This window comes from Simochromis diagramma, unplaced genomic scaffold (assembly GCF_900408965.1).
Source record: "Simochromis diagramma unplaced genomic scaffold, fSimDia1.1 OVJJ01000682.1, whole genome shotgun sequence".
Taxonomy (NCBI): Eukaryota; Metazoa; Chordata; class Actinopteri; order Cichliformes; family Cichlidae; genus Simochromis; species Simochromis diagramma.
In genome coordinates, this window is record NW_024387359.1 from 3792349 (window position 1) to 3819244 (window position 26896).

General features: G+C 41.5%; 1 protein-coding gene across 5 annotated transcripts in view; it reads left to right on the forward strand.

Annotated features, from left to right (window-relative positions):
- Positions 1-26896, forward strand: part of LOC120718737 (metal transporter CNNM4-like) — a 36644-nt gene that overhangs the window by 7864 nt on the left and 1884 nt on the right. The window contains exons 2-9 of one of the 5 annotated variants that reach the window (XR_005692552.1): positions 4688-4831; positions 5831-5965; positions 6249-6418; positions 10296-10392; positions 19738-19827; positions 21945-22120; positions 22995-23067; positions 23181-24378. Coding sequence is in view for 3 of the 5 variants with exons in the window: in XM_040007410.1 (XP_039863344.1) it covers positions 4688-4831; positions 5831-5965; positions 6249-6418; positions 10296-10392; positions 19738-19827; positions 21945-22120; positions 22995-23012 (830 nt within the window). In the remaining 2 variants the exon portion in view is untranslated. Of the gene's footprint in view, positions 1-4687; positions 4832-5830; positions 5966-6248; positions 6419-10295; positions 10393-19737; positions 19828-21944; positions 24379-26896 lie in introns of those variants that run through there. The other 4 variants (XR_005692551.1, XM_040007410.1, XM_040007408.1 and 1 more) reach the window with 4 other exon arrangements.

Genomic DNA, 26896 nt, shown 5'->3' on the forward strand with positions numbered 1-26896 from the left:
TTGATGTTCCTGAATGTTACCCACCCCAGCCCGCCACCTCTCACCATGGGGAAATTCCAGACTGAGACAGAGTCCAGCCCCTCTCCAGGAGGCTGGTTCCAGAGCCCAGGCCATGCGTTAAGGTGAGCCCGACTATATCTAGCCGGTACCTCTCAACCTTACACACTAGCTCAGGCTCCTTCCCCACCAGAGAGGTGACATTCCATGTCCCAATTGCCAATCTTGGTAGCCGGGGATCGGTCCGCAAGGAACTTCGCTCCTGGCTGCCGCCCGGCTCACATTGCACCCGGCCCCTACGGTGACTTGTGCAGGTGTTGGGCCTGCAGGAAGATGGGCCCATGTCCCTTTTTTGGGCTGTGTCCGGCCAGGCCCCCTGGACTAAGGCCCGGCCACCAGACGCTCGCCCTCGGGCACCCACCCTGGGCCTGGCTCCAGGGCGGGGCCCCGGTAACCCTATCCCAGGCAGGGTGAATCTGTTTTTTTCATAGGGGTCTTCTGAATTGCTCTTTGTCTGGTCTCTCACCTAGGACCAATCTGCCATGGGAGACCCTACCAGGAGGCAAAAATCCCCCGGACAACATAGCCCATGGGACCCCTGGGACACACAAACCCCTCCACCACGATAAGGTAGCGATTCGTGGAGGGATTCGCGGAGTTGCCCCTGGTGAGAGGCGGCAAGCTGGAGTGGGTATCTTGGTAATCCCTTGGCTTGCTGCTGGTATGTTGGGGTTTCTCACAGTGGACGAGAGGGTTTGTTCCCTTCGCCTTCGGGTCAGGGAATGGGTCCTAACTGTCGTCTGCACTTACGCGCCGAGCAGCAGTTCAGAGTACCCAGCCTTCTTGGAGTCCCTTGGTGGGGTACTGGAGGGTGCTCCTCCTGGGGAGACTTCAGTGCTCACGTGGGCAATGACAGTGAGACCTGGAAGGGCGTGATTGGGAGGAACGGCCTCCAGGATCTGAACCCGAGCGGTGTTTTGTTATTGGACTTCCTTGCAAACCACAGTTTGGCCATAACGAACACCATGTTCGAACATAAGAGTGTCCATAAGTGCACGTGGCACCAGGACACTCTAGGCCACAGGTCGATGATCGATTTTGTAATCATATCACCAGACCTGAGGCCATATGTTTTGGACACTCGGGTAAAGAGCGGGGCTGAGTAGTCAACAGATCACCACCTGGTGGTGAGTTGGATCAGGTGGCGAGGGAGAACGCTGGATAGACCTGGCACGCCTAAACATACAGTGAGGGTGTGCTGGGAACGTCTAGCAGAGGCCCTGGTCCGCGAGATCTCAAACTCACACCTCCGGCAGAGCTTCAACAGCATTCCGAGGGAGACTGGGAACATTGAGTCCGAATGGACCATGTTCAGCACCTCCATTGCTGAAGCTGCTGCACTGAGCTGTGGCCACAAAGTAGTTGGTGCCTTTCGTGGTGGTAATCCCCGAACCAAATGGTGGACACCAGAGGTGAGGGGAGCCATCAAGCTGAAGAAGGAGTCTTACCGGGCTTGGTTAGCCTGTGGGACTCCGTAGGCAGCTGATAGGTACCGACATGCAAAGCGGAATGCGGCGCGGGTGGTGGCTGAAGCAAAAACTCGGGTCTAGGAGGAGTTCGGAGAGGCCATGGAAAAAGACTTTCAGGCTGCCTCGAAGAGATTCTGGCAAACTGTCAGGCGACTCACTAGGGGAAAGGGGTGTTCTACCTGCACTGTGTATAGTGCGGGTAGAGTGCTGCTGACTTTGACTGACAAAATTGTCGGGCGGTGGAAGAAATACTTCGAGAACCTCCGCAATCCCACTGGCTCGTCTTCCGTTGCAGAAGCAGAGTCTGGGGATGAAGGGGATGACCCGCCAATCTCTGGGGGCGAGGTCACTGAGGCAGTTAAACAACTCCTTGGTGGCAGAGCCCCTGGGGTGGACGAGGTCTGCCCAGAGTTCCTGAAGGCTCTGGATGTTGTAGGGCTGTCTTGGTTGACACGTCTCTACAATGTTACGTGGAGATCAGGGGCAGTACCCCTGGACTGGCAGACCGGGGGTAGTGGTCCCCATCTTTAAGAAGGGGGACCGGAGGGTGTGTTCCAACTACAGGGGAATCACACTCCTCAGCCTCCCTGGGAAAGTCTAAGCCAGGGTGCTGGAGAGGAGAGTCCGTCCGTTAGTCGAACCTCGGAAACAGAAGGAACAGTGCGGTTTTCGTCCTGTTCGTGGAACACTGGATCAGCTCTTTATCCTCTTGAGGATGCTTGAGGGTGCATGGGAGTTTGCCCAACCAGTCTACATGTGTTTTGCGGACTTGGAAAAGGCATTTGACCGTGTCCCTCGGGGTGTCCTGTGAGGGGTGCTCCAGGAGTATGGGGTGTCTGGCCCATTGCTACGGGCCATTCAGTCCTTATACAACAGTTGCAAGAGCTTGGTCCGCATAGACGGCAATAAGTTGACTCATTCCTGGTGAGTGATGGGCTCTGCCAGGGCTGCCCTTTGTCACCCATTCTGTTCATAATTTTTATGAAATTATAATTTTTATGAACGGAATGTCTAAGTGTAGCCAAGTGGCAGAAGGCTTTCACTTGGGTGGTCTCAGGATTTCATCTCTGCTTTTTGCAGATGATGTGGCTCTGTTGGCTTCATCAGGTGATGGGCAGCTTGCCTTGGAACGGTTCGCAGCCGAGTGTGAAGCAGTGGGAATGAGAATCAGCACCTCCAAATTTGAGGCCTTTGTCCTCAGCCGGAAAAGGGTGGAGTGCCCACTCCGGGTCAGGGACGAGTTCCTGCCCCAAGTGAGGGAGTTTAAGTATCTCGGGGTCTTGTTCACGAGTGATGGGAGAAGAGAGAGGGAGATCAACAGACCAATTGGTGCAGCGGCCGCAGTGATGCGCACACTGTACCTGTCCCATGTGGTGAAAAGAGAGCTGAGTGTAAAAGCGAAGCTCTCAATTTACCAGTCGATCTACGCCCCTACCCTCATCTATGGTCATGAGCTGTGGGTAGTGACCGAAAGAACGAGATGGCGAATACAAGTAGCGGAAATAGGGTGGCTGGCGAGAAGTTCATCCATTCGGGAGGGGCTCAGAGTAGAGCTGCTGCTCCTCCATTTCGAAAGGAGCCAGTTGAGGTGGTTTGGGCATCTAACAAGGATGCCTCCTGGGTGCCTCCCGGGTGAGGTTTTCCGGGCATGTCCCACTGGGAGGAGGCCCCAGGGCAGACCCAGGACACGCTGGAGAGATTATATCTCTTGGCTGGCCTGGGAACGCCTTGGTGTTCCCCCGGACAAGCTGGAGGAGGTGGCTGGGGAGAGGGAGGTCTGGGCTTCTCTGCTTGGGCTGCTGCCAACGCGACCCTGCCGCGGATAAGTGGAAGAAAATGGATGGTCCCGAATGTTTCCAACGTTATTGGCATGACTGGAGGTGTGAAGGTGTGGTCCAAAACTTTTAATCAGCTGTATAGCAGCCTGCTTCAGTGTAAGAGTTGTTTTCAACAAATTGCATGCTCAAAAAATGTTTTTTCTCTCTCCCATTTCTCCTTGCTGCATATTGAGGCTCTATTTGGAACCTTGTTAAGATCCAAGCATGCATAATATGCTTTTTTCTTTTTGTTGTTGTCATTTTTCGTGTGGTCTTAATCTTTTGATTTAGGCTGTATCATCAGATTTTAATCTACCATGCAATACGAACTGGAAAGTGTATGATGGGCAACTGCTTCGGTTTTCAGTATGAAAATTATCCAAAACATATTGTCAATGCAGTAAATGCATAACCTGGACATAAAAACACACAACACTTCAGTAAGTCACTGTGCCTGTTTCCTTGCAAAATATAAAGAAATAATGGGTTGCTCAAGACCTTTTCAAAGCAGGTCAGGTGAAAAAGGCTGGGAATGAAACACTGTTTAAAGGTTCACCACTGGAGTTGATGAAACCTATTGAAACAGAATAAATGTTTTCTTGCTGAAAACGGACGTTTCTGTTTCTTTTACTTCATACAAATCAGTGAGCACCATGGAGGCCAAAAGTAGATAGTGCTTCTGCTTCTGCTGGTGTTTGATGACCATGAACTGTGACAGGTTTCCATCCTGCTGACCTGATAATGTTTTTACTTAACTCTTACTAGCAGCCATTGCTCATCATGTTGTATCAGGTTTAGTTGTTTGCACACAGTGCTGCATGCAGTCGGTGCATGTGGGGAGTGTTGTGAGAACAATGCAGAGTCATGAGTGCATTAATGCTTTGTGTCCTCTTGTTATATACCTCTTTCTACTTAGCTTCGTTCTCCTCCTGCCTCTCTCTCTGTCTCACTTCTCTTTATCTCATTCTGGCAGTCCTTCCAACTCTTTTCTCTTCAAAGCTCTTAGCCTAGTCTGGGCTATATTAAGGCATGAGTCTGCCCTCTCATCAGTCAGGATAAATCCACTGACAGATCGAATAGCAGTGTGACTGTTGTAAAACAAAAAAGGATGTTTTCTTGTAGCAGGAGCTAAATCTGTCTAAAGGCTAGATGCTGAAGTTAAAGACGCAGCAGCTGCACTGAAACTCGCTAACTTCTTCAACTCTGTTGTGTTTGATGCTGCCCCACTTTCCTGTTAAATGATTTCTGGAAACATAGGGAATTTAAAATGATGAGAAAAATGATATGCATGTTCTACAGTGCTCTTGTTTCTCATAACCTTTAGGTGATCTGTGTCCTCACCAGGTAAATCTCATTTGGCCATCGTCCAGAAGGTGAACAATGAGGGGGAGGGAGATCCTTTCTATGAGGTGCTGGGATTAGTCACCTTAGAGGATGTTATCGAGGAGATCATCAAGTCAGAGATCCTGGATGAATCTGACCTCTACAGTGAGTCAGCTCTTGCTAATTGCTGACTGCAGCACTCACATAAATGTTATAACAAATAAACACTCATTCACCGACAAAAGCACTGGTACAGTGATACAGCAGCACATGTACACAGGACCTGTACTTAGAGATGATTGCTGTGTTGTCCTACTCATAATATATATAATTATATATAATTTAAATGTTAAATAAAATCCCCACAGCCTCCCATGTTAAAGTGTCCAACTTTATGATATTTATATTGTTAATGATCACATTAACATGACTAAGGTCTGAAAAGCTCAACCTTTAATAACTCACATGATGGAGTGTTTTTATGTCCCTAATAATTTGACTTGCTGTAAGTTACAGACCACAAAAGTTGTTCCTTTAGTTTTAATGAGTATATTTTTAATATTTTATTATTCATTTGCCTGACACGTATTGCTTTGCGTTACACCTGTATAGCTTATGAATTCACCTTGGTAAACAAGCTTGCTAGCATTACCTTATAACTTCTCAAAGTCAAAGTAAACTTTATTGTCATCTCTGCTATATACAGTACAGTACAGACGAGGCTCCAGTTCCATTCAGTGCAAAAGACAACAATAAATATAAGAAGAGAAATAAATATACGCTTAAGAGTAAGGTAAAAGGCTCAATAACAATTTAAAATTTACAGGTTTAATGATTTAAAGTGACCAGTGTAGCAGCTTGTAAACATGAGATTCTTGAGGGTAGAATTGTCCATAGAGCAGCATCTGCATTACAAAGGCAGTGGTATGTGGAGTGCAATAGAGTCAGTTAGTTAACGGTTTGTGTGGGACACCGTAAAAAAACACTGAAATTGCCGGAATGCTATCAGCTGGTGCCTGCTCGTGCTGCCTCCTCCTCTTTGACTTTCACCTTTCTAAGTTTAAACTTTTTTGAAATTTTAACAGAGCAAAACATGACTTTTCATTTAATTTCATTCATTTTTACTATTATTTAAACTCCTATTTCTTTTCTTTCTTACCACAGCTGACAACAGGAACAGGAAGAAGGTGGACCCCAACAAAAACAAACGCGACTTCTCAGCGTTCAAGCAAGAAGGGGACAGTAAGGTGAAGATCTCTCCTCAGCTCCTACTGGCAGCTCATCGTTTCCTGGCCACAGGTGATATTCACTAGGCAATAATCTTGCATTTAGCCAGCACACATTTGTTTCAGTGCCACTGACTATTATCCTCTGCTGAATCACAGCCACTGTCTGTACATGCTATCTTTTAGTATGCAAATTAACAGGGCTTAAACTAATCAGCTGATTTTTATTTATTGACTGTAAAATGCTATAAAGTTATCTTTAACTAAAAACCTCTCAGTCAATAATTAGTCCAAGGCCTGTATTTTCTGCTGTTTTAATTTGATCGTTTACAATGCCTTTGTTTCTCTCCCATTAGAGGTGAGCCTGTTCAGCCCATTCCAGATCACAGAGAAAGTCCTACTGAGGATCCTCAAACATCCGGATGTCATCCAGGAACTAAAGTTTAATGAAAATGATAAACGATCGCCACAGCACTTCCTCTATCAGAGAGGCAAACCTGTCGACTACTTTGTTCTCATTCTGCAGGTAAAAACACATTCATATAGTCTGTAGAAATGGTGACATCACCTATATGATTTGGTGGTAATCAGGAGTATGTCTGGGACTTTTGAAATACTATTTCACTACCAGTTGGTGAGTAATTGGTGAGTGTTTGCAGACAAATTGTCATGTTCCATACAACCTATTGACAATCTCCTGAACACCAAACACCGTTTTTGATGCAGCACCATAAAATTCTTTATGACCAAGTACAATTTGGTCAAGTTCTCACAACTGGCTGTGGAATAGTCATTTTTTCCCCTAGGGCATAGGTGTCAAACTCTGGCCCGCGGGCCAAATTTGGCCCGCAGCCTAATTACATTTGGCCTGCGAAGCCATACCAAATTACTATTAGAGCTGGCCTACTGGTATTATACAGCTAATATATATATTGTTTAGTATTAAGCTTTGCTTGTTCCATATTCAGTTTTTCAGCAAAACGTGTCTTAGTCCATAAGAAAAGATTCATTCTTATATCTGGAGGAATAAATATATTTCAATAAATATTAACATTAGCCCGCGACTTTGTTCCAGTTTTGAATTTTGGCCCACTGTGTATTTGAGTTTGACACCCCTGCCCTAGGGACTGGTGGTTCCCAGCTAGTCTCTATGAGATTTCTGCCCAAGTATGCTAATAAGTTAAAAACACTAAAGTTGCACACCACTCCAAACCTAGCTGACTAACCAAAGATAAAGTGACTGTCATTGCTAACAGAGTCTGATGGCTTTGAAGCTAGAGATATTTAAAGCCTTGAGTTGCGCATTGGTGAAAATATTGCAAAAATATCATACACTTAGACTGATAAAGATCATTTAAGGGGTGACTACAATAACAGTATGTTTTGTGGTTTCACCACTGCTCATTCATCTTAACATCAGTCAGATAATAGGCAAAAATCTGACTCCATGTGACACTTTCACTCATTGCCTGCTTCATTTATATATCAAAAAATAAATGCACAAAGAAATGTAGAAATAAAAAATCAGAAACAATGCATGTGGAGAATGATACAGGCAGAGAAGTACAAAATCAAATGAATGAATACATAGTGTAAGTGTTCACTTCAATTCAATTGTATTCATTTAGCATCAAATCACAGTTATCTTAACGTGCTCATAGTCTCCTCAAACCACTGAAAATGTGAAAGTTTATACATTTGTAAACCAAATGTAAATTAAATTGACACTAAATAAAAAGTACTCTACATTGTATTTTTGGGATTCATGATTTATTCTTTTTTGAGTCTCTTATTAATTTATCGATTCATTTATCTATTTTCATTTTGGCAGTTTGGTCCTCCATAGCTTTCAAGGGTCATAATGTAGTCAGACTGGATGACGTAGATTGACCTGCTTAATCTGGTGACCAACAGGTTTATCTCTGGTTGTTAGAGTGGTGGGTGTGTGTGTGTGTAGGGGTGATTTGCACACATGCAGGCTCTAAACACCTTTCGAGTCTGTACTTGACTTAAGGTACTTACAGTGTACAACAAAAGTGTGCATGCCCTTAGGAGGGTATTTGGAGAATTGAGTACAAGTTCTCTATTCAGTGTTTCAAAGCAAGATGCAGATGAATACACATACGATGGCTGTGTCTGCTGTGCTGAGGCGAAACTGTTGTTAGTTTCTGTAGGCTTTGTTGTCGACACCTGAGGTGTGGATAGAGGGACTCTACATGCTCAGTGTGCAACCTGAGCAGAACTGCTCCCATTCCACCACTTGGCAATGTGTGTGTGTGTGTGTGTGTGTGTGTGTGTGTGTGTGTGTGTGTGTGTGCACACGTGTCTGTCTTGGTGAGGACCAGTTTGATCCTTATACCTTGGAAAATGTAGATTTTAGCTTGTCTTTATTGACAGACCTCGTGGCGCTGCATTGAGTTTTAGGTTGGAATCAGATCAGTGCAGCATTTATGTTAAAGGTTAAATTAAGGCAGTGTATTATCGGGAGTCCTGAGAGCAAGGAAAGCACAAACGTCTATGTGTTGATTTGTTTGAGGTAAAGAGACACTGAACCCTACACTGGAGTGCCTGCGGCAGGATGTAATATTTATAGGAGGCTAAGGTGTTTCTCTTACATGCCATAAGACCCGACTCGTGGATTTTTCACTGCAGAGGCTCCAGGGCACACATGTATCACATAGACAGTCTGGTTCCTGCAGGTCCTGGAAAGCCTGAAAACCTTTTGAGGTTTTGATTTACTGCCCTGGAGGACAGGGCAGTAAATCCTGGAAATAAGGGAAATAGTAAAATGTCCTGCAAAACAGGGTGTGAGGAAAGATGTTCAGCAACATGATTAAGGTAATATAGCTGGCTGAGAGTATTACTGGAAATGTGATACATTCAAAAGTGCAAAAACATTTGGGCTTTTGCATTACTAATCATGCCAGTTTGGTAAAGGCAACATGGATTCCTCTATTAAAAGCAAATCATTAAAATGAAAAAAAAAAAACCCCAAAACAACAACTAATGAAATGCTATGGAAGTAACTCTATTTTACGCCCTTTTAAATTTAGTAAAAGGACTAGATGTTGTACTCCCTGATAATGCATAGCTTTAAATGGCGAGAATCTTGAGGGATGACTGTTATGAGGAAAGGCAGCCCAGAAACTTTACCAGCAGCACACATCGTTGTGTGCCTCAACTTTTGGTCTTTTACCAAGCTAATCTGCCATTGTTTTGGGGGGGGGGATTAGAGATCTGATCTAGGTTATCATATTAAGATTTGGGACACATCATCAGTAGTGGACCTTGGATTCATTGGGTGAATCCAAGGAGGTCCTGCCAGGGTTGATCAGGCCCTGCAGTGTGTCACTGGTTTATGTTAAGTTGTTATTTCTCCTATTCTTTCTTCTGTTTATTTTTGTACAGTTTATTTTCTCCTATCTATTCACTGCAACTGAGAAATAATACTTACCTCTTTAGCATTTATGGAGCTTCACTTCTTCAAAGGGATAGAAAAGGTACAAGATAGGAGAGAGCAGAGAGGAGAGCCGGAAGGGGGGCATCCGATCTGGCTTCCCACAGCTGCCCGCTGGATTGGGCTGTACGCTCTACCTCCCCACCGCCTCCCAGAAAAGGGAAGGAGAGCAGAGGGGAGAAGAGCATAATATTTTCTTTTCTCTCGCGGTTAGCTGACTGCTGTAGCTGCCCAAGTGATGTCAGCCCTTTTTAACCATATCCAGTGACTGGTCCTCTCAGCAGTGTTAGCTAGTTCTCTTATAGCCTGCCGTTGCGCCTGTCCTCTGATCCCAATCTCTCTAAGCAGTTTTGCTGTTGTACTGGCAACAAAGCCCGTGCACTCCACTTCCACCGGGCGCACCTTGAATCTTCCAGCCTCTGTCCTCTGCCTCAGCTGCCAAGTTGGCATACCACAGCTTCTTATGCTGAAATGCTTCCTCTAAAAAAACATTTTGGATCTTTCAGACTTTATATATTCATAAAAACAAATTGACCATTTCTCATAAACAGTAGACCAAGCCTAGCGTTGCTGACATATTGAGTCAGGATGTAGTGGTTTTAGATCTTAATGTGGTCTGCATGGTAGAAGTGGAGGCTGTGTTGTTACAGAAGCCAGTAAACAGGCTGATGCTAAAGTTGTGCACAAAATTTTCTGCAGGAGTCAGATGTGGTTTTCAAGGAGATGTCTCTGTTATTGTCTGATGGAAAATCTCTTTTGGTCATTAAATGATAGACATATAGAAGACCTTTCCACAAAGATAGTTTTAGCTTAGCAGCCTGGTCCCCATCTAAGCCTTGTGTTACTGAAAATGTTTGGAATGGTCACTTCTTCATCAAAGATTTCCCTAGTTTGTGTTTGTCTGTGTGTTTGTGTATTTACGTTTGCATTCGTATTTGTATTACAGGGACGGGTGGAGGTTGAAGCCGGAAATGAGAACATGAAGTTTGAAACTGGCCCGTTCTCCTACTATGGAGTCATGGCTCTAAGCACACCAACAATGGGTGAGACACACGTATACCAACACATGTGCATTTACATTTGTACCATTTACTGACCCAAATACAAAATTGAAGCTGTGTTCTTCCTATCCCAGACAAACTTGTCAGTTCAGATAAAACTGAAGTCTCCGTGATAGTCACTGGGTTAGAGTGTTATAAGCTGTTTCTGCCCCTGTTCTTTGTGCCAACTTGGAGGTCTTGATATTCGTGTGTTTCAAATATGAGCATAAATGGCTTTGAACTTGTGCAGCACTTCAGTTTCATGGTCTGTAATGGAACAACCTAAGAATAAATTGGGAATCGATAAGAATTTAGCTATTCTGATTCCATCATCCATATCACTTATGTGTTGGCAGTATAATGCAAGTGTTTCTGTTCTTTACACTTTACCATTGCACTCTTGTAAAAATAAAAGTAATCTCCATATCCACACAGTAGACTGGGCCATTAATTTCCTTCTCCAGCACACAAACTGAAACCAACTGACAGACTAAATATTCCAAGGAATTGAACTTCTGGGTTCTCAATTTCCATCATGGAAGGACCGGCCCCTGCATGTTATGCATCACCGGCAGATGGAAGAAGTGGCTGACATCCAGAAATCCTACCAGGGGCTGGACTGAAAGACAGCACAGGAACAAGCTCTAAGTATAAAATCCATAGAGGCTGGAGTCTACCACACCAGGCAAGACCCAGTTGCAGGCTGTGTAAAGATGCCCCTGAGACACTCCAGCACATCACAGCAGGATGCAAGGATGTTGGCAGGCAGGGCATACGTGGAACGCCATAAACAAGGCGCCGGCATAGTGTACAGGAACATCTGTGTTGAGTATGGCCAGGAAGTCCTGAGGTCAAAAGGGTGGTCGACAATGAGCCATGCTAAGATCCTTTGGGACTTCCAGATACAGATGGAAAAAATGGGGGTGGCTAATCAACCAGACATAATAGTGGTGGACAAGCAGAGGAAAACGGCTGTAGTGATACCGAATGACAGCTACATCAAGAAGAAGGAACACGAGAAGTTTGAGAAATACCAAGGCTCAGAGAAGAGCTCGAGAAGATGTGGAGGATGAAGGTAACAGTGGTCCCAGTGTTAATCGGAGCGTGTTATATAGCGCTCACTCCGATGGATGAGCAATTTGGGGTTAGTATCTTGCCCAAGGATATTTGGCATGTAGACTAGGGGAAGCCAGGAATCAAACCACCAACCTTCCGATCAGTGGATGACCTGCTCTACCACCTGAGCTACAGCCACCCCTATATATACCAACTCTTCATGTGAATCAAAAGGAATGCACATTGCAAGAACTAAACACATTTTCTTGGCTCAAAGTTTCTGGGTGATAACTATGCACATAAGAATAATTAATCACATGTAATTATGTCTGGTACCTTATTTGATAGAGATCTTTATGTTTTCCTGGAGGCTTATGGAAGCTGAAAGTTTAGAATCCCAATTTCCCGATTCCAAAAGAACTTCGATGCTGCTTGAAATATTAAAAAAATAATATTTCCGAAACTCATAAATCTATATTTATGTGTTCGCAAAGATTATGACATGTGGGAAAAAAAGGCAAATGTAAACATGATCCAGATCCTGATTCAAAGCTCATTTAGAATGGATTTAAGCAAAATCAAAAACTGTTTTGCGGTCAATGAATCAAAATGAGAAATTCTTTTGGAAAACATGGATGCAGCATTATTTTGAATTTTGTGCCTCATATGCAGGTAAAACTTTGATTAAATTTGAGTAAAGTTACGCAAGGCTATGTAAAAAATTTCTGAGTTCATGTAAAACTTATTGTCAGATAATGTAAAAGTATAGCAATTAAGGCAAATCTTATTTGGAACTGGCACACAAATCTTTTGAGGAACTTTACGTTACCTTGTTGAAAGGTAATGTTTGCAAGGTAACTCTAAAATGTTGTAGAGTTATGTTAAATTTACCATGAGGTTGTGCAAATACATTCCCATGTACAGATCTCTCACTTGGTTTTGGCTCTCACTTCACTATCTCATTACCTTCTTTTATAACTCATAGTAATGTTTTGTGTAGCTTCATCTGTGTAGATTAATTAATTTCAAACTTTCATATAGTGACTTATTTCATATAGTAACCTACAGTGGGGCAAAAAAGTATTTAGTCAGCCACCGATTGTGCAAGTTCCCCCACTTAAAATGATGACAGAGGTCAGTAATTTGCACCAGAGGTACACTTCAACTGTGAGAGACAGAATGTGAAAAAAAAATCCATGAATCCACATGGTAGGATTTGTAAAGAATTTATTCGTAAATTAGGGTGGAAAATAAGTATTTGGTCACCTCAAACAAGGAAAATCTCTGGCTCTCACAGACCTGTAACGTCTTCTGTAAGACGCTTTTCTGTCCCCCACTCGTTACCTGTATGAATGGCACCTGTTTGAACTCATCATCTGTATAAAAGACACCTGTCCACAGCCTCAAACAGTCAGACTCCAAACTCCGCCATGGCCAAGACCAAAGAGCTTTCGAAGGACACCAGGAAAAGTATTGTAGACCTGCACCAGACTGGGAAGAGTGAATCTACAATAGGCAAGCAGCTTGGTGTGAAAAAATCAACTGTGGGAGCAATCATCAGAAAATGGAAGACATACAAGACCACTGATAATCTCCCTCGATCTGGGGCTCCACGCAAGATCTCTTCCCGTGGGGTCAAAATGATCATGAGAACGGTGAGCAAAGATCCCAGAACCACACGGGGGGACCTGGTGAATGACCTGCAGAGAGCTGGGACCAAAGTAACAAAGGTCACCATCAGTAACACACTACAACGGCAGGGAATCAAATCCCGCAGTGCCAGACGTGTTCCGCTGCTGAAGCCAGTGCATGTCCAGGCCCGTCTGAAGTTTGCCAGAGAGCACATGGATGATACAGCAGAGGATTGGGAGAATGTCATGTGGTCAGATGAAACCAAAGTAGAACTTTTTGGTATAAACTCAACTCGTCGTGTTTGGAGGACGAAGAATACTGAGTTGCATCCCAAGAACACCATACCTACTGTGAAGCATGGGGGTGGAAACATCATGCTATGGGGCTGTTTTTCTGCCAAGGGGACAGGACGACTGATCCGTGTTAAGGACAGAATGAATGGGGCCATGTATCGTGAGATTTTGAGCCAAAACCTCCTTCCATCAGTGAGAACTCTGAAGATGAAACGAGGCTGGGTCTTCCAACATGACAACGATCCAAAACACACCGCCCGGGCAACAAAGGAGTGGCTCCGTAAGAAGCATTTGAAAGTCCTGGAGTGGCCTAGCCAGTCTCCAGACCTCAACCCCATAGAAAATCTGTGGCGGGAGTTGAAAGTCCGTGTTGCTCGGCGACAGCCCCAAAACATCACTGCTCTCGAGAAGATCTGCATGGAGGAATGGGCCAAAATACCAGCTACTGTGTGTGCAAACCTGGTAAAGACCTATAGTAAACGTTTGACCTCTGTTATTGCCAACAAAGGTTATGTTACAAAGTATTGAGTTGTATTTTTGTTATTGACCAAATACTTATTTTCCACCCTGATTTACGAATAAATTCTTTACAAATCCTACCATGTGGATTCATGGATTTTTTTTTCACATTCTGTCTCTCACAGTTGAAGTGTACCCCTGGTGCAAATTACTGACCTCTGTCATCATTTTAGGTGGGGGAACTTGCACAATCGGTGGCTGACTAAATACTTTTTTGCCCCACTGTATATGGGATTTATCAGAGATGTTCCTATCACATTTATCAGCTGTACATTCTTACTGTTCACCTGTTGTGTCACAGGTAATATGGCCTGCAGTTCTCCAGCTGTAGACTCATCTGTGTGCTTCCATAGTGTTGTCTGTTTGCTACAAAGATTTAAATGCATGATGATATTGCTTGGGTTTGAAGCATATCTATCTGACAGATTCCAGTTTGTGTATGTAAATAGGGAGTCTTCTTCAGCAGGGTTTTGTGCTGGGACCAATACTTTTTACATTATACATGCTTTCCTTAGACAATACTATTAGGAAACACTGCATAGGTTTTCATTGTTATGCAAATGATACCCAGCTTTATTTATCCATGAAGCCATATGATACAAATCAGCCTGTAAAACTACAGTCACGTCTTAAAGATATAAAAGCCTGGATTGATCTGTTTTTTGGTTTTTTTTAACTTTTACATTTCAATAAAACTGAGGTTATTGTACTCAGTCCTAGGAATCTTAGAAACACGATGTCTCACTAAATACTTGAGATGACATTACCGTGGCCCATCACTGTGTCAGAAATATGCTGAAAAGCTAGCTTACATTTATTACATCTAGGCTGGACTGTTGTAATTCAGTATTTTCAGGTTGCTTGAAAAACTCCCTTAAAAGCCCCTCAGTTGATCCAGAATGCTGCAGCGAGGGTACTGACAGGGACTACAAAGAGAGAGAATATTTCTCCTATATTAGTGCTCTTCACTGACTCCTTGTTAAAATCAGAATTGAATTTAAAATAATCTTTAGATTCAAAATCTTGAATAATCAGGCCCTGTCATATCTTAAGGACCTCATAATACTTCAGATATATCATATCATATATCATCCTATAAAAGCACTTTGCTCTCAGACCGCTGGCTACTTGTGGTTCCTAGAGCTTTTAAAAGTAGGTAGAGCTTTTAGCTGTAAGGACCCATTTCCACGGAACCATTTCACAATTTGGATTCAGAAGACAGATACCATTAATATTAAACTTAAAACTTTAATTTTAGATAAAGGCATATAGTTAGGGTGGGTCATATGACAACAGGCTGAGGCTGCAGTGGGTGCCCATAATACATTTTTATCACTTTTTACTATCTGTGTTTTTATAAACCGCTTCTGTATTTATTAATTAGCAGTTAATTGAATTAAACTCTTGCGCTCTCTCTCTCTCTCTCTCTCACTGTACTTTGCCCTCACCCACAACCTGTTCCGATGAATTGCTGCTCCTTTTCCTTCCAAGTGCTTGCTCATAGGGGGGCTGTGTGATTGTAAGCCTTACTTTGAGGCAACAGTTGTTGTGAATTGGGGCTATTTGAATGGAATTGAATTGAATCTCATGTTCCATCCATCCTATAAATTGCGTCTCCTATTGTATCTGGAACCTACGTAGCTTGAATTGGATCTGTAGGAAATTGTCATTTCTGTCATGAGTGTGTCTGTACCCCTGTTAACAAAGGGTTGACAGGAGACCAACATGTTAGACAAGCTGCCCCTGACTCTGCTTGGAGATCAGTTACAATCTGCATGTTATTATTCAAATACAAAAATATGGAAACAGAAGTAGCATTTGCAAGTAAATTAATCAGTTACTCAGTGACTTGTAATCTTAACACATGAGTTTTCTCACACCAAACATATTGGTTAAATTGTGATGTAGAGGAGTTAGAATGTAGTCTATAGAAGCTTTTAATAACTCTTTCAGCATAATATCTGTTTCTTTCTGTAAAACTCACTGCACTCCATCCTGTGCTAAAGTTGCAAGTTGACGCAAAAGAATTATGTAGTAATACAAGTGTTATTGTAGTAGTTATGCATGTATTGCATGATAATGTCAACGTAGTCCTCAAAAGAACTCTAGAAAACTGTTCTAGCTTTACATTTTTTCAGAACTTGTTGAAAATGTCTAAGAAATGAGAAATGGCCAAAATGAAGGCTCTAAAAAAACCAAAAGAAAAACCAATAGTCTGGTGGTATTTTCTGTGGCCAGTTTACAGATTAGCTGATTGTTTCTCCTGAGTTGAACCTCCCAGGCTGTTGAGAGGATTTCTGTTATAGAAGGTTAAAAGGTTAATCCAGCAGTTTAGTACTACACTTGCCCTGCAGTGACATATTCTGTCCATAAGTGTGTGTCCCTATCCACACCTGCTCTTTTATATGCTTTTTGTTGTAAAGTCATGTTACTGCAGCCTAATTAGAGAAAAAAGCACCTTAAGGTTCGCCTTTTTGAGAAGTTTACTTGAACTTGTGTGGATGAAAGAGAGTCCTTAAAGAGAGTCCTTAACACTGAAGCCTGTTTTTCATTCTATAAAGGAAGCATCAAATACATTAACACTTAGACCCGAGCTTTAGTCCAATTAAATGGTGTCCCTTCAGTGCTGTATTACAGGTTTTATGAACTAGGTCATGGGTTCACCATCATTGCTATAAAAACAAGGTATTTTTGACCAGTGTATCACAGGGACAACTAACAAATCATTTAATCTCACTTTTATACCTATGGCCAATTTAATATTCCCGCTTAAGCTAATCTATGCATGTCTTTGGATGGTAAATGAAGGTTGGAGTGCCTGGAGAGAGCACACTGAAATAATTTCCTCTGTATTTTTGTAGGGTCTCTACCTTGGAATAAGCATCTTGAGGCTACTGCTGTTGTAATTCGGTGGTGTATAAATACAATTGAATTGAAACAATTCAACAATTGAAAGCACGGAGAGAACATGCAAACTTGACGAGTTGACGAGTGAATTTGAACACAGAACCTTCTTGCTCTGAGGCAATAGTGCTAATGACTGTGGTTAGCACTGAAAACAGGTTGACTCAATGACTGCAAGATGCTCAGGTCCTATGGTTGCAAAACAAGTCCAAATCATCACTCCTCCACCATACTTGACAGTTGGTATGAGGTATTCGTGCTGGCATGGTGTGTTTGGTTTTGTCCAAACAGTTCACTGTGCACTATGATCAAACATTCCTACTTTGGTCTCATCTGTCTCAAGAATATTGTTCCACAAGTTTTGTGGTTTCTTTAAGTGCAGCTTTGAAAACTGAAGCCATGTTCTTACTCTACTTACCCTCTTAATTCCTGTGGAAGCAAGTAAGGATGTACTTGGTTTTTCACAGGGCTCCACAGAGTCATGTGAACCAAATAGACCAAGTAGATCATAAGAACAAAGTACTTTTTCACATGACTGTAGGTGACAAAAATAAGGAAGCAAGGGATGTTGCCCTATGGAAAGACACCTACAGACTCAAGCTAAGTTTGCAAGCTGACATTAACATGTATTTCAAAGTTTGTAGTGGTACATAAGCTTTTATTAAACTTTGAAACAAATCTGCATAAGGAAAATGAGAATGAAAGATTTGTATTTGGAAAAAAAGATTCAACTTATCCTCCTTTCTGTAGTTTTCCATGCACACTTGAAATATGCCAGCAGAAAATATATCTCATATATCTTACACTTATTATAGTTAATATAATCTATAGAACTGCAGAAGCTACAGACACTGAAGACTGGATCAGTGCCAGCACCTTTTTTTTAGATCAGCAAGTCACAACAGTTTCCTATATAATGGCTATTAAATGTGACAGCTACTGTTTGTCCGACAGAGATGGAAACGGGGAGATGTATTAGCACACTTGAGTTGAAACAAAAGATCCATTTACAGTATGAGTCAGTGCCACCTTACATCCTGATAATATGTCCTGGAAATTTGCCTTGGGGCTCCCACAGAGAGAACAGCTTACCACCTCATTGTACCACTGTGTGATATTCCAGTGGCATGGGAGGGTGTCATAGGTTTCCCTTAAAAGGAAAGTAAGTCTGGATTGTGGCATCCTCCAGATGTTAATAGCGGCATCCCATCTTGTCCAGGGTCCTTGGTGCCATGGAGGCAATGAGAACCCAATGACATCAAGTCGATAAGTGAATCGGAATCACTAAAGTCTTATCAATTCCCATCGTTTGATCTTGTCCCACAGCTCCTTCAAGTGGCTTTCTCATCTGGTACAGCTTTCCCCCAGTTCTGACAGAGCTGCCGGGTGTCTTTGATAACGTTTTTCTCTCTCTCTCTCTCCCCCAATACCTCTATCCTTGGGGCTGTGGGCTCCATTCAACTAACCTCACCAAACCTCTCTCTGCATACCTTGAAGATGAACTTCCCAACCCTGTCATAATCTGTAGTAAATTAGAAACATGGACGTGAAGGTCTTAAAGTGGATATCCTACAAAGTACTGTTAAAAGTTTGTTGTCAGTGAGAACATATATCCCTAATATGGTCATCTGTAGCTGTGAGCACAGAACCTGCTTTTCAAAGCTTAAGTTTTGTAAGGGGCAGCCAATCAAAAGAAAGTTGGCTGAAAGCTTGAAAAGCTTGTGTCAAATAAAGGATGAACTGATGGGCTCCATCAAGGCCCAGTATGAATACAAATTTATCTTAGACTTATTTTGAATTGTGAATCATGCAAAGCTACTCTTGTGCAATCCAAGAAAAATAATGTTTTAAAAAATGTTGGTCAGTGCAGTCATGTTTTTTGAAAGACTTTTTTTTTAATTTAATGAATTTCTGTTCAGACAGTCCTTGACTGTCTATAGCAGGTTACACTGTGAACATTTCATCTTTGTGCCACTAGTCACAAAATTCCAGACATTTACATTAAAGATTGAATCAGGTCACAAATATCTAACACTGTCAGTGACTTTTGTCATGGTAATAAGATGTCAAACACTTAAAGGGAGCTGTGATATAGCTACTGTCTCTTCTTCTCTTGTTTCTCTTCCCTGTTGGCCTGTTTCTGTTGCTCTGTCACCATTTGATAAACCACTGCTTTATGTGCACGTTATCCACCTCAGTGTGTGGGATGTAAATGTCAAACACTTGACCATTTCTAATCCTGAAAACAGAGTAACTTTTATTCCAGTGATGCATTCAGATATCATGTAATCTAGACAGAGAGAGAATTATAAACTTGAACATTCCATTTATGTAGAAATTGTGGTGGGGTTGTTTTTCTGTAGGACATTATCTAATGCTTTGTCTGTTGTTTGTTGAATTTTACAATTCTCCCTTTTTAAGGGCTTTGAGTGATGCATGTGAGAACTCGGATGTTGTGGTGTGTTGCTGAATAAGTTGGAAGTTGAAAAATTCTGAGTCTGAATTTTTTTGTGGAACGCCCCCTCAACTCTGAGGGGGCGTTCCACAAACCCAAAATTAGTAATCCAAGATGGCAGCACTGAACATAAACAGTAGTCAAACTGTAAACTATTAACTGTCCATTTTCCCCATTTGGGCACAAACCAACAAAATGAGCATCATGTTACATTTAATAGGACTTTAAACTAGCAATTGAGAGAATAAAGCCATTTAGAAAGTGTTCAATTATAGGTCAAGGGAGTAGGAAGACTATATTACTGATGAAGAAGACATTCAGAGAATCTCCTACGTTATCCTCAGAGTTCAATGGAACAAACTTCCAAGCTCTATGGTAATAAAAAATGAGTACGTAGAGTGATCCAGTCTAACTAAATCAGGAGAAAAATCATAAATAAATAAATAAACCCGCTCATGTCTCTCTCTGCCCCCTTTCTTTCTCTCTCAGTTGTCACCCCTCCTCTTTCCCCGTCAGTGGCCTCCCCCCCTCCACGACGCCTCTCTCTTAAGAGATTTTCTCTGTTCTCTCGTTTCCCAGGTAAATACTTGCATGGACCTGTGGAGGCAGAGCCCCGGGGGCCTGTATTTAATCAGATTTTCTCACCATCACCCCGCCCCCTTTCTTTTCTTGCATCATGTTCAGAGTCCTGATCCAACAAGTCAATGTTTTAGAACACATGTTTTGTAGGAAGTAAAGGTGTTTTGCTTTTTTTTGTTGTTTTTTTTGTTTTCATGCTGTCCCTTTTTTCTGGGTTTTTACTATTTCTACCAACAATGATTATATTTCTAAAAGGGTTATAAGGTGTAAGGTTTTTACACTGCTCAACCAAACTCATGCTTTCAAATATTTCAAACTTCTCCAAAGTTTGTGTCTTAAAGCAAGAGCTGGAAGTAAGAAAATCCCAAAAAGGAGTTGGTTAGAAAATTTTAAATCATAAATGAACCTTGGAAAGATTCAAAGGTTACAAAAAGCATGGTAAATTAAACATTTTTGACCTCTGATTTTTTTTATTTAGCAGAAGAAGTTAAATGAAAACTGTTTGCTTTCAGCTTTGAAAACTCACAATAGGTATTTGTGATCATTTTCAGACATCTTATAAAGTAAGCTGATTAATATAATGTCCTAAAATGTTGACAAACAGCAGCTTATCATGTCTTCTAATTGCTTGTGTTGTCTGATATACAGTTTACATTATATCCCACTAAAACGAGATGAGTTTCATTTCTATAACTCGAGCGAGGATATTTAAAAAAAAACATATAATGGCCCCATCTCACAGGAACACTGCAAAATGCGACTGAAAGCTATGATCAGCTTGTAAATGGACCTTTAGTTAATATTTGGTTTTATTGTCCATATTCATTGATAGATAATTGATTATTCTGTAGTAAAATCAGTAGCTGGGTGCTGCTGTATATTTTGAACATGCTGAAGCGCTCACTGCTGATGCTGCATGTGGTCTGTTTGTGTCTTCTTCTGAAGGCAGGTGTGACAGTTAAATGAGCAACTTGTTGGATGGGATTCTTGACGCTGTGACCTCTAATTTCTAACCCTGTCAAAACTAACACCTCCTGCTAACCACTGATCTACGTTCAGATGGTTTTTCATCACTCTTGTGATATTTATCAACAGCTACACTAATCTGACTGCAGAACTCTGGTTAACAAAATAGTTTTGACACTTTGAAGAATGTGCTTATTTGTCTTTCTGAGGGCTGAATGAAATGGGCAAATCTCCTGTGATTTTGCCCATTTCCTCTACAACAGAAATGGGAATAGTATGTATTGTAATGGGAAAGCTTAAGAGCTTTGAACTGGATATCATTAATTTAATGGAAAAGCTCACCTCTCATCCCAGAGACTTTAGCTCTTCTTAACTGAAGAAGCTTCTCAAGCTAATCACATGTGCAGTTTTTGCTAAATCCCACTGCAGGTGGTATCTGCCATCTTATGAAAGTGGGAGTTAATTTCTAAGTCTGAATTTCAGTGCCTCTTAGCTGTAATGTTCACATTGCATGAAAGCTTTTGTTCATAATCATCTGTATTTGTGGGTGGAACTTTGTAGAGTCTTTTTTAAGTGGCAGATTCTGTGATTTTTCTACAGAGGTAGGCTAGCTGTTCAACCCTGTTCCTAGTCTTAATTATAAACTAAGCTAAGCTAATTTTTATTACCTAACTCTAAAAGAAAGAAAATCAGCATATTTTTTTTTACAAAAGGGTAAACTTCTCCAGTATCTCCTCACTTACTAAACTTGCTCATCCAATTATGATAGGCCGTCCTCTACCCTAAATCATCTGTAAAACCAATGACAGAAGTCTGTTCTCAGAGCTCAGCTGTAAAATGCTCAAATGATGCTCTTTGCATCATCACACAGCATGTTTGGCGCATTCTTTGCGTGACAAACAGTCTCCCCACATTCATGCAGTCATAGCACAAGTATGACATTTATATGTTTTGTGTGTGTTTGTGTGATCTGTTGCACTGTGTACTCATTACACCAGCCCTCACCACCTCATTCACCCAGCTGCCTTCACCTTTTCCTTGCTCACAATTATTTTTGTTTCCATTTTTCATTCATGTCAGCTTTGTTAATTACTTTTCTTTTAGAGACCCCTTGTCGTTTTTTGCTCACTGTTTTCTCTGTTAATCCTTAGAGTTCCGTTCTCCGTCACATGGGGGCAACCTCAACCGCTCGGCATCTCTGAGCTGCACCGAACGGGCTCCAGAGAGTGGCTCCGTCTGTGGAAGCAACACTCAGATCCCAGGCACACCCTTCCAGTACATACCAGATTTCTGTGTTCGAGCACTTTCAGATCTTCAGTTTGTCAAGGTAACTCCCTGTTTGACTGACAAACATTTTTATATAAGCTGATTTTTAACTTACTATACTTCTGTATAACACAGACACCCATAGGAAATGAATTCTTTATAATGGTTCTATTTCAAGTATAAGAAAAAAATATTTCAACTAAATAAATGAAATATAAAAACAATTGCTTCCCACAATGCAAAATCTAAACATTTCTTCTAAAAGCTACATATTGAACAGTATTTAAATAACACTGAGCAGATGGAAGAAATAAGATTTTGTGGCATTTAAATCAGGCAAGTACAAATAAATGCTTGAAGTAGATGAAATCTTTCAAAATATCAAATTGTGAACCACACAATTTGTCAACACTCTCTCTCTGACATAACTATGTCCTTTTTGTGGATCAGTGAGTCAGTGTCTCACTTACTGGCGAATGGTTTGACATCGCTAGTGTTCACTCCACTCCTGAATCTATATATTCGTATCCACTTTTCATGAAGAGGTGAATTAGGGGGTTACATTCACACAAAATGGCATAAGACTGGAATAAAATTTATCCATTAACTGGAAGACTCTATTAAAGAGACCGTGAGTTTACGCACCAACACACAGCAAAGAACCCAACAACCTCTAAAAGCAACTGGCTCCATTTTATACTCTACCTGATTCCGGTGAGCATCTAGAATAGCCCAAGTCTAGAGTTAGCAAACCAAATGAAAACATAAACATCCACATGAGCCATCATCAAACCACAATACAACACATGAAAGACACATTTATATTTTTACCAAGTCCTATAAATAATTAAATAACATATAGACTTCAACCACTTCTTTATAAATTAAAGCACCTTAACCACACTCCCCTAACCTGGGATATTGGTTTGCTCCAGGAGCTCATAAGCAGGTGATTGTGCTGCTTCTACTCTTTTGCTCCACATCCTGCAAAAGAAACAACCAGGAAAGGTGAGTACTGTTAACACACTTATCTTAATACTTATATAAAGAATTTAGGTTACAGACAAATGATAATGATAAAATGTGAACAGCTCTAACTAAGGTTCTTTTTCCTGACACAGGTCGGATGGCCAGTCCCCCTGTCTCTTCACCTTCCACAAGCGATTCACTTAAATACTAGAAAATGAACCTAATAAAGAATCACTAACCACAAATGTGTTTTCTTTCTTTTATGTAGTTTTTAAATATTTAGTTTTTAAATACAAATCACTAAAATTAATAAAAATACAGGTAAGGGCTTCCAGCACTGTCACTGTCCACAGTGAATTTCATTAGCTTTTGTGTATTTCTGTGTAGGTTCTCAGTTATTCAACTCATACTAGTTTAAGGAGATTAGTAAGAATGTGACTAGACGTCTTTTAAGTTTTGTGAAACTTGCAAAAGTCCTGCTACTTTTTTCCTAAGCTCCTTGGAAAAGCTTACTTGTAGTCAGTCCAGGCAGTGCTGAGATTGATATGTCTTGGGGTCCCGATCTACTGCTCTGTCAACCAGGAGCTGGTGCTTTGGTGTTATCTGCCATGCCCTTTTAACTGTGCTGTGTGTTGACTTTTGCCTAGTCAGCTTGGTTGCTATGATAGGAGCTTCCATGTTGTGGCGAGGTAGGTAATTCGCATGTCATACCTTTGTGGAAAACCTTAATGATCAGGATAATTCTTCTTGTTCTAGGAAGTTGTTGTGCTCTTAGGTTATTCAGCTACTTTCTCTTAATTATTCTTACAGGATTGGTCAGTGTCAGCTCTGGGTGAATCAGTATTGTTCCCTTTCAGCTGAGAGTACACTTTGGATGGCTCTTTAGAGAACATGCTAGTTATTTTCTTGGCTCTTAATTTTCTGGGTATCTCTTCAACATAGACACTATGGACACTTGTTTGGCCTCTGTTATGAACACATTATGGTGCCTGGTATTCATCCTGTTGTTCTGTAGCCTGTCTGTCATGATGGCGTTTTGCACCCTCTGTTAACTGACTAACATTCTTCTGGGCTAACAAGTTGAAATGAAAGCAGGTAGAATATCACCCTTAGGATGTTACATGAATAGGAAATTGTATATTTGGTAGTATTTGTGATATAGCACAATATTTTAATAAGGAAAAAAAATCTCAGTTATGTATGTAGCTACATTACGTTGAGCTGTAAATTAGGTATATTCTCTAGTGGAAACAGTTACATATCTGTTCTATGGGAAGCAGGGAAAGCGGTGATGAGAGGTAAAATAATTTCTTTCTCATCACATAAAAAGAAAAAAGAAAACAAAAATATTCAGGAATTAGAAAAAAACATTAAATCACTAGAAGAAGCCTACGCGTCCCACCAAGATCAGGAAACATTGAACAAAATACGCAAAACAAAACTAGAATTAAATGAGATAATTGATAAAAAAACAAAATTCTTAGTACAAAGACTACGCTTACAAAATTATGAACATGGTAATAAATCCGGTCAATTTCTAGCAAACCAGCTAAAAATAAATAAAGAAAAAACAACTATATGTGCTGTTCAAGATTCATCTGGGAACACAGTATATGACCCGAAACAAATAAACAACATTTTCAGGGATTTCTATAAAAGATTGTATTCACCACAAATAAACCCATCTAAAAAGGAAATTGATCAGTTTTTAGACAACATAACTCTTCCAAAATTATTAGACACTCAAGCAATGGCACTGGATTCGCCACTGACATCAGGTGAACTCCAGGAAGCCCTGATAAGTATGCCCAATAATAAGGCTCCAGGTCCAGACGGCTTTCCTGCAGAATTCTACAAAGAAAAACTCACAAACCAATATCTCTGGGGTGATTGAATTGATAAACTCTTTTGCAAGAATATCAGATTACTCAATTAACTGGTCAAAATCTACAGTCCTTCCGATTAATTGCTCCTTCCATAATTTTTCTTCTACACCACTGCAATCGGGAAATATAAAATATTTAGGTATTAATGTTTCTCCCACGCTTGCAGATCTAACTAAATTAAACCATATCCCACTTTTAAAGAAGGTAGAAGGCGATCTGGCTAGATGGAAATGTTTACCCATATCACTCATGGGAAGGGTTGCCGCTATAAAAATGATGGTCTTGCCAAAAATAAATTATTTATTCTCAATGATCCCAACTAAACCTCCACAAGATTGGTTCAGATCTCTAGATTCATACATGTCCAAATTCCTTTGGAAAGATAAACCCCCACGTATAAGCTTAAAAACACTACAAAAGACCAAGGATAAAGGAGGATTAGAACTACCTAACTTTCAGCACTACTTCTTAGCCAACAGGCTTCAGTTTATCTCAGGATGGCTAAAACATACCTTCTTAGATGAACCTTGGCTAGATGTAGAACAAGCACTTTGCAATAATCTAGAGATTTCAGATCTACCATTTATCAGCTCAAACATCCAACGACATGAATGCTTCAAAAGCGTCAACATCAGTTCTTCTCTGACAGCATGGTGGGAGTTTCTAAAATTGACAGAGTCTTCATTAATCCCATGCAAACATACACCTATCTGGAACAACCCTGACATATTACATAACAATAATATGATAAACTTTTCAGATTGGAGTGGTAAAGGAATCAAATATTTAGAACATATATTAGAAGGAACAGAATTTATTTCATTTGACAGACTAGTTACACAATATGGGATCAACAAGAATTTTTTTAGAATATCAACAAGTTAAATCCATAGTAAAAAAAGAAATTTAAACTGAGTCAAGTTGAACGACAAACACCACCAAGTGTGGTTCAATTTCTTACTCTTAAAACCCCCAAATTACTTTCCAAAATATACAGAATGTTCTCGTTTGGCTCTCAGCGAAGGCGGTCACACTTTTTCTCCTCTCCTCCTTACCCTTATCTTCCCTGCTTAGCCTCTTGTGTCCTTGTCTTGTCTCGTGTGTATTACTTTCCCTCGAACAGTCTCTCACTGTCGTTCTCTAAAACCTAAACGAGAATTATGGATTTGATCAACTGGTCTCTGAATGCTATTGACACCATTTCTCAACGAGAAGTCTGGGCTCGGGAGAGCCTGAGTGCCCTGGAGGGACTTTCCCTGCCGGATACACGATGGACGGGTGGCAGTACTGGAGGGTCATGTGCCTGGCGGGACTGTCGATTGAGGACGCTGAAGATATCTACCTATTCGGAACCATGATAACAGGGTTCTTGCTGATCGGAGCTGGCTTGGCCCTGACTTATCGGAGAAATAAGAGAGCGGAACCAGCTGTTCAAACCCCCCCAAGGCTGACCGCTGGAATTGAAGCGATGGGACGAGGCGCGACCTCTCACAACGAATGCAGCATGGTTAACACCTTGGAGACGCTTACGGCTGCCGTGAAGACTCAACGGTAAATACTGGAGCCAAACAAAAACTCCCTGATAACGACTGTGTGATGACTATTCTTCCCATTCCATGCAAGGCCACCTGGATTGGCTAGCAGACTGTTTACTTAGCCTGATAGGGCGAAGGACACTGTCTCAGCTGAACTATGGACACGCACACACATACACTTACACTGATAAGCACTCACACATCCCCCGTCCCCTTCCAACGCCTTCGATGCTTGTTGCCTCCTGGGAACACGAGGCGGGTCTGAGCCTGCGCTGGAGAGTCGGCGCAGTGGCAGGATGGCTGTCTCCACGTTGGGTGAGTGTTGAGTAATTGCATATGAGAGCATGAGGGTGGGAATGGATGTTTGTATCTGTGTGTGCCTGTTTGTCTGTGTCCATATGTCAGGTCGGGTATCAGACGCCACCTCTCTGGGGACATCCCAGGTCC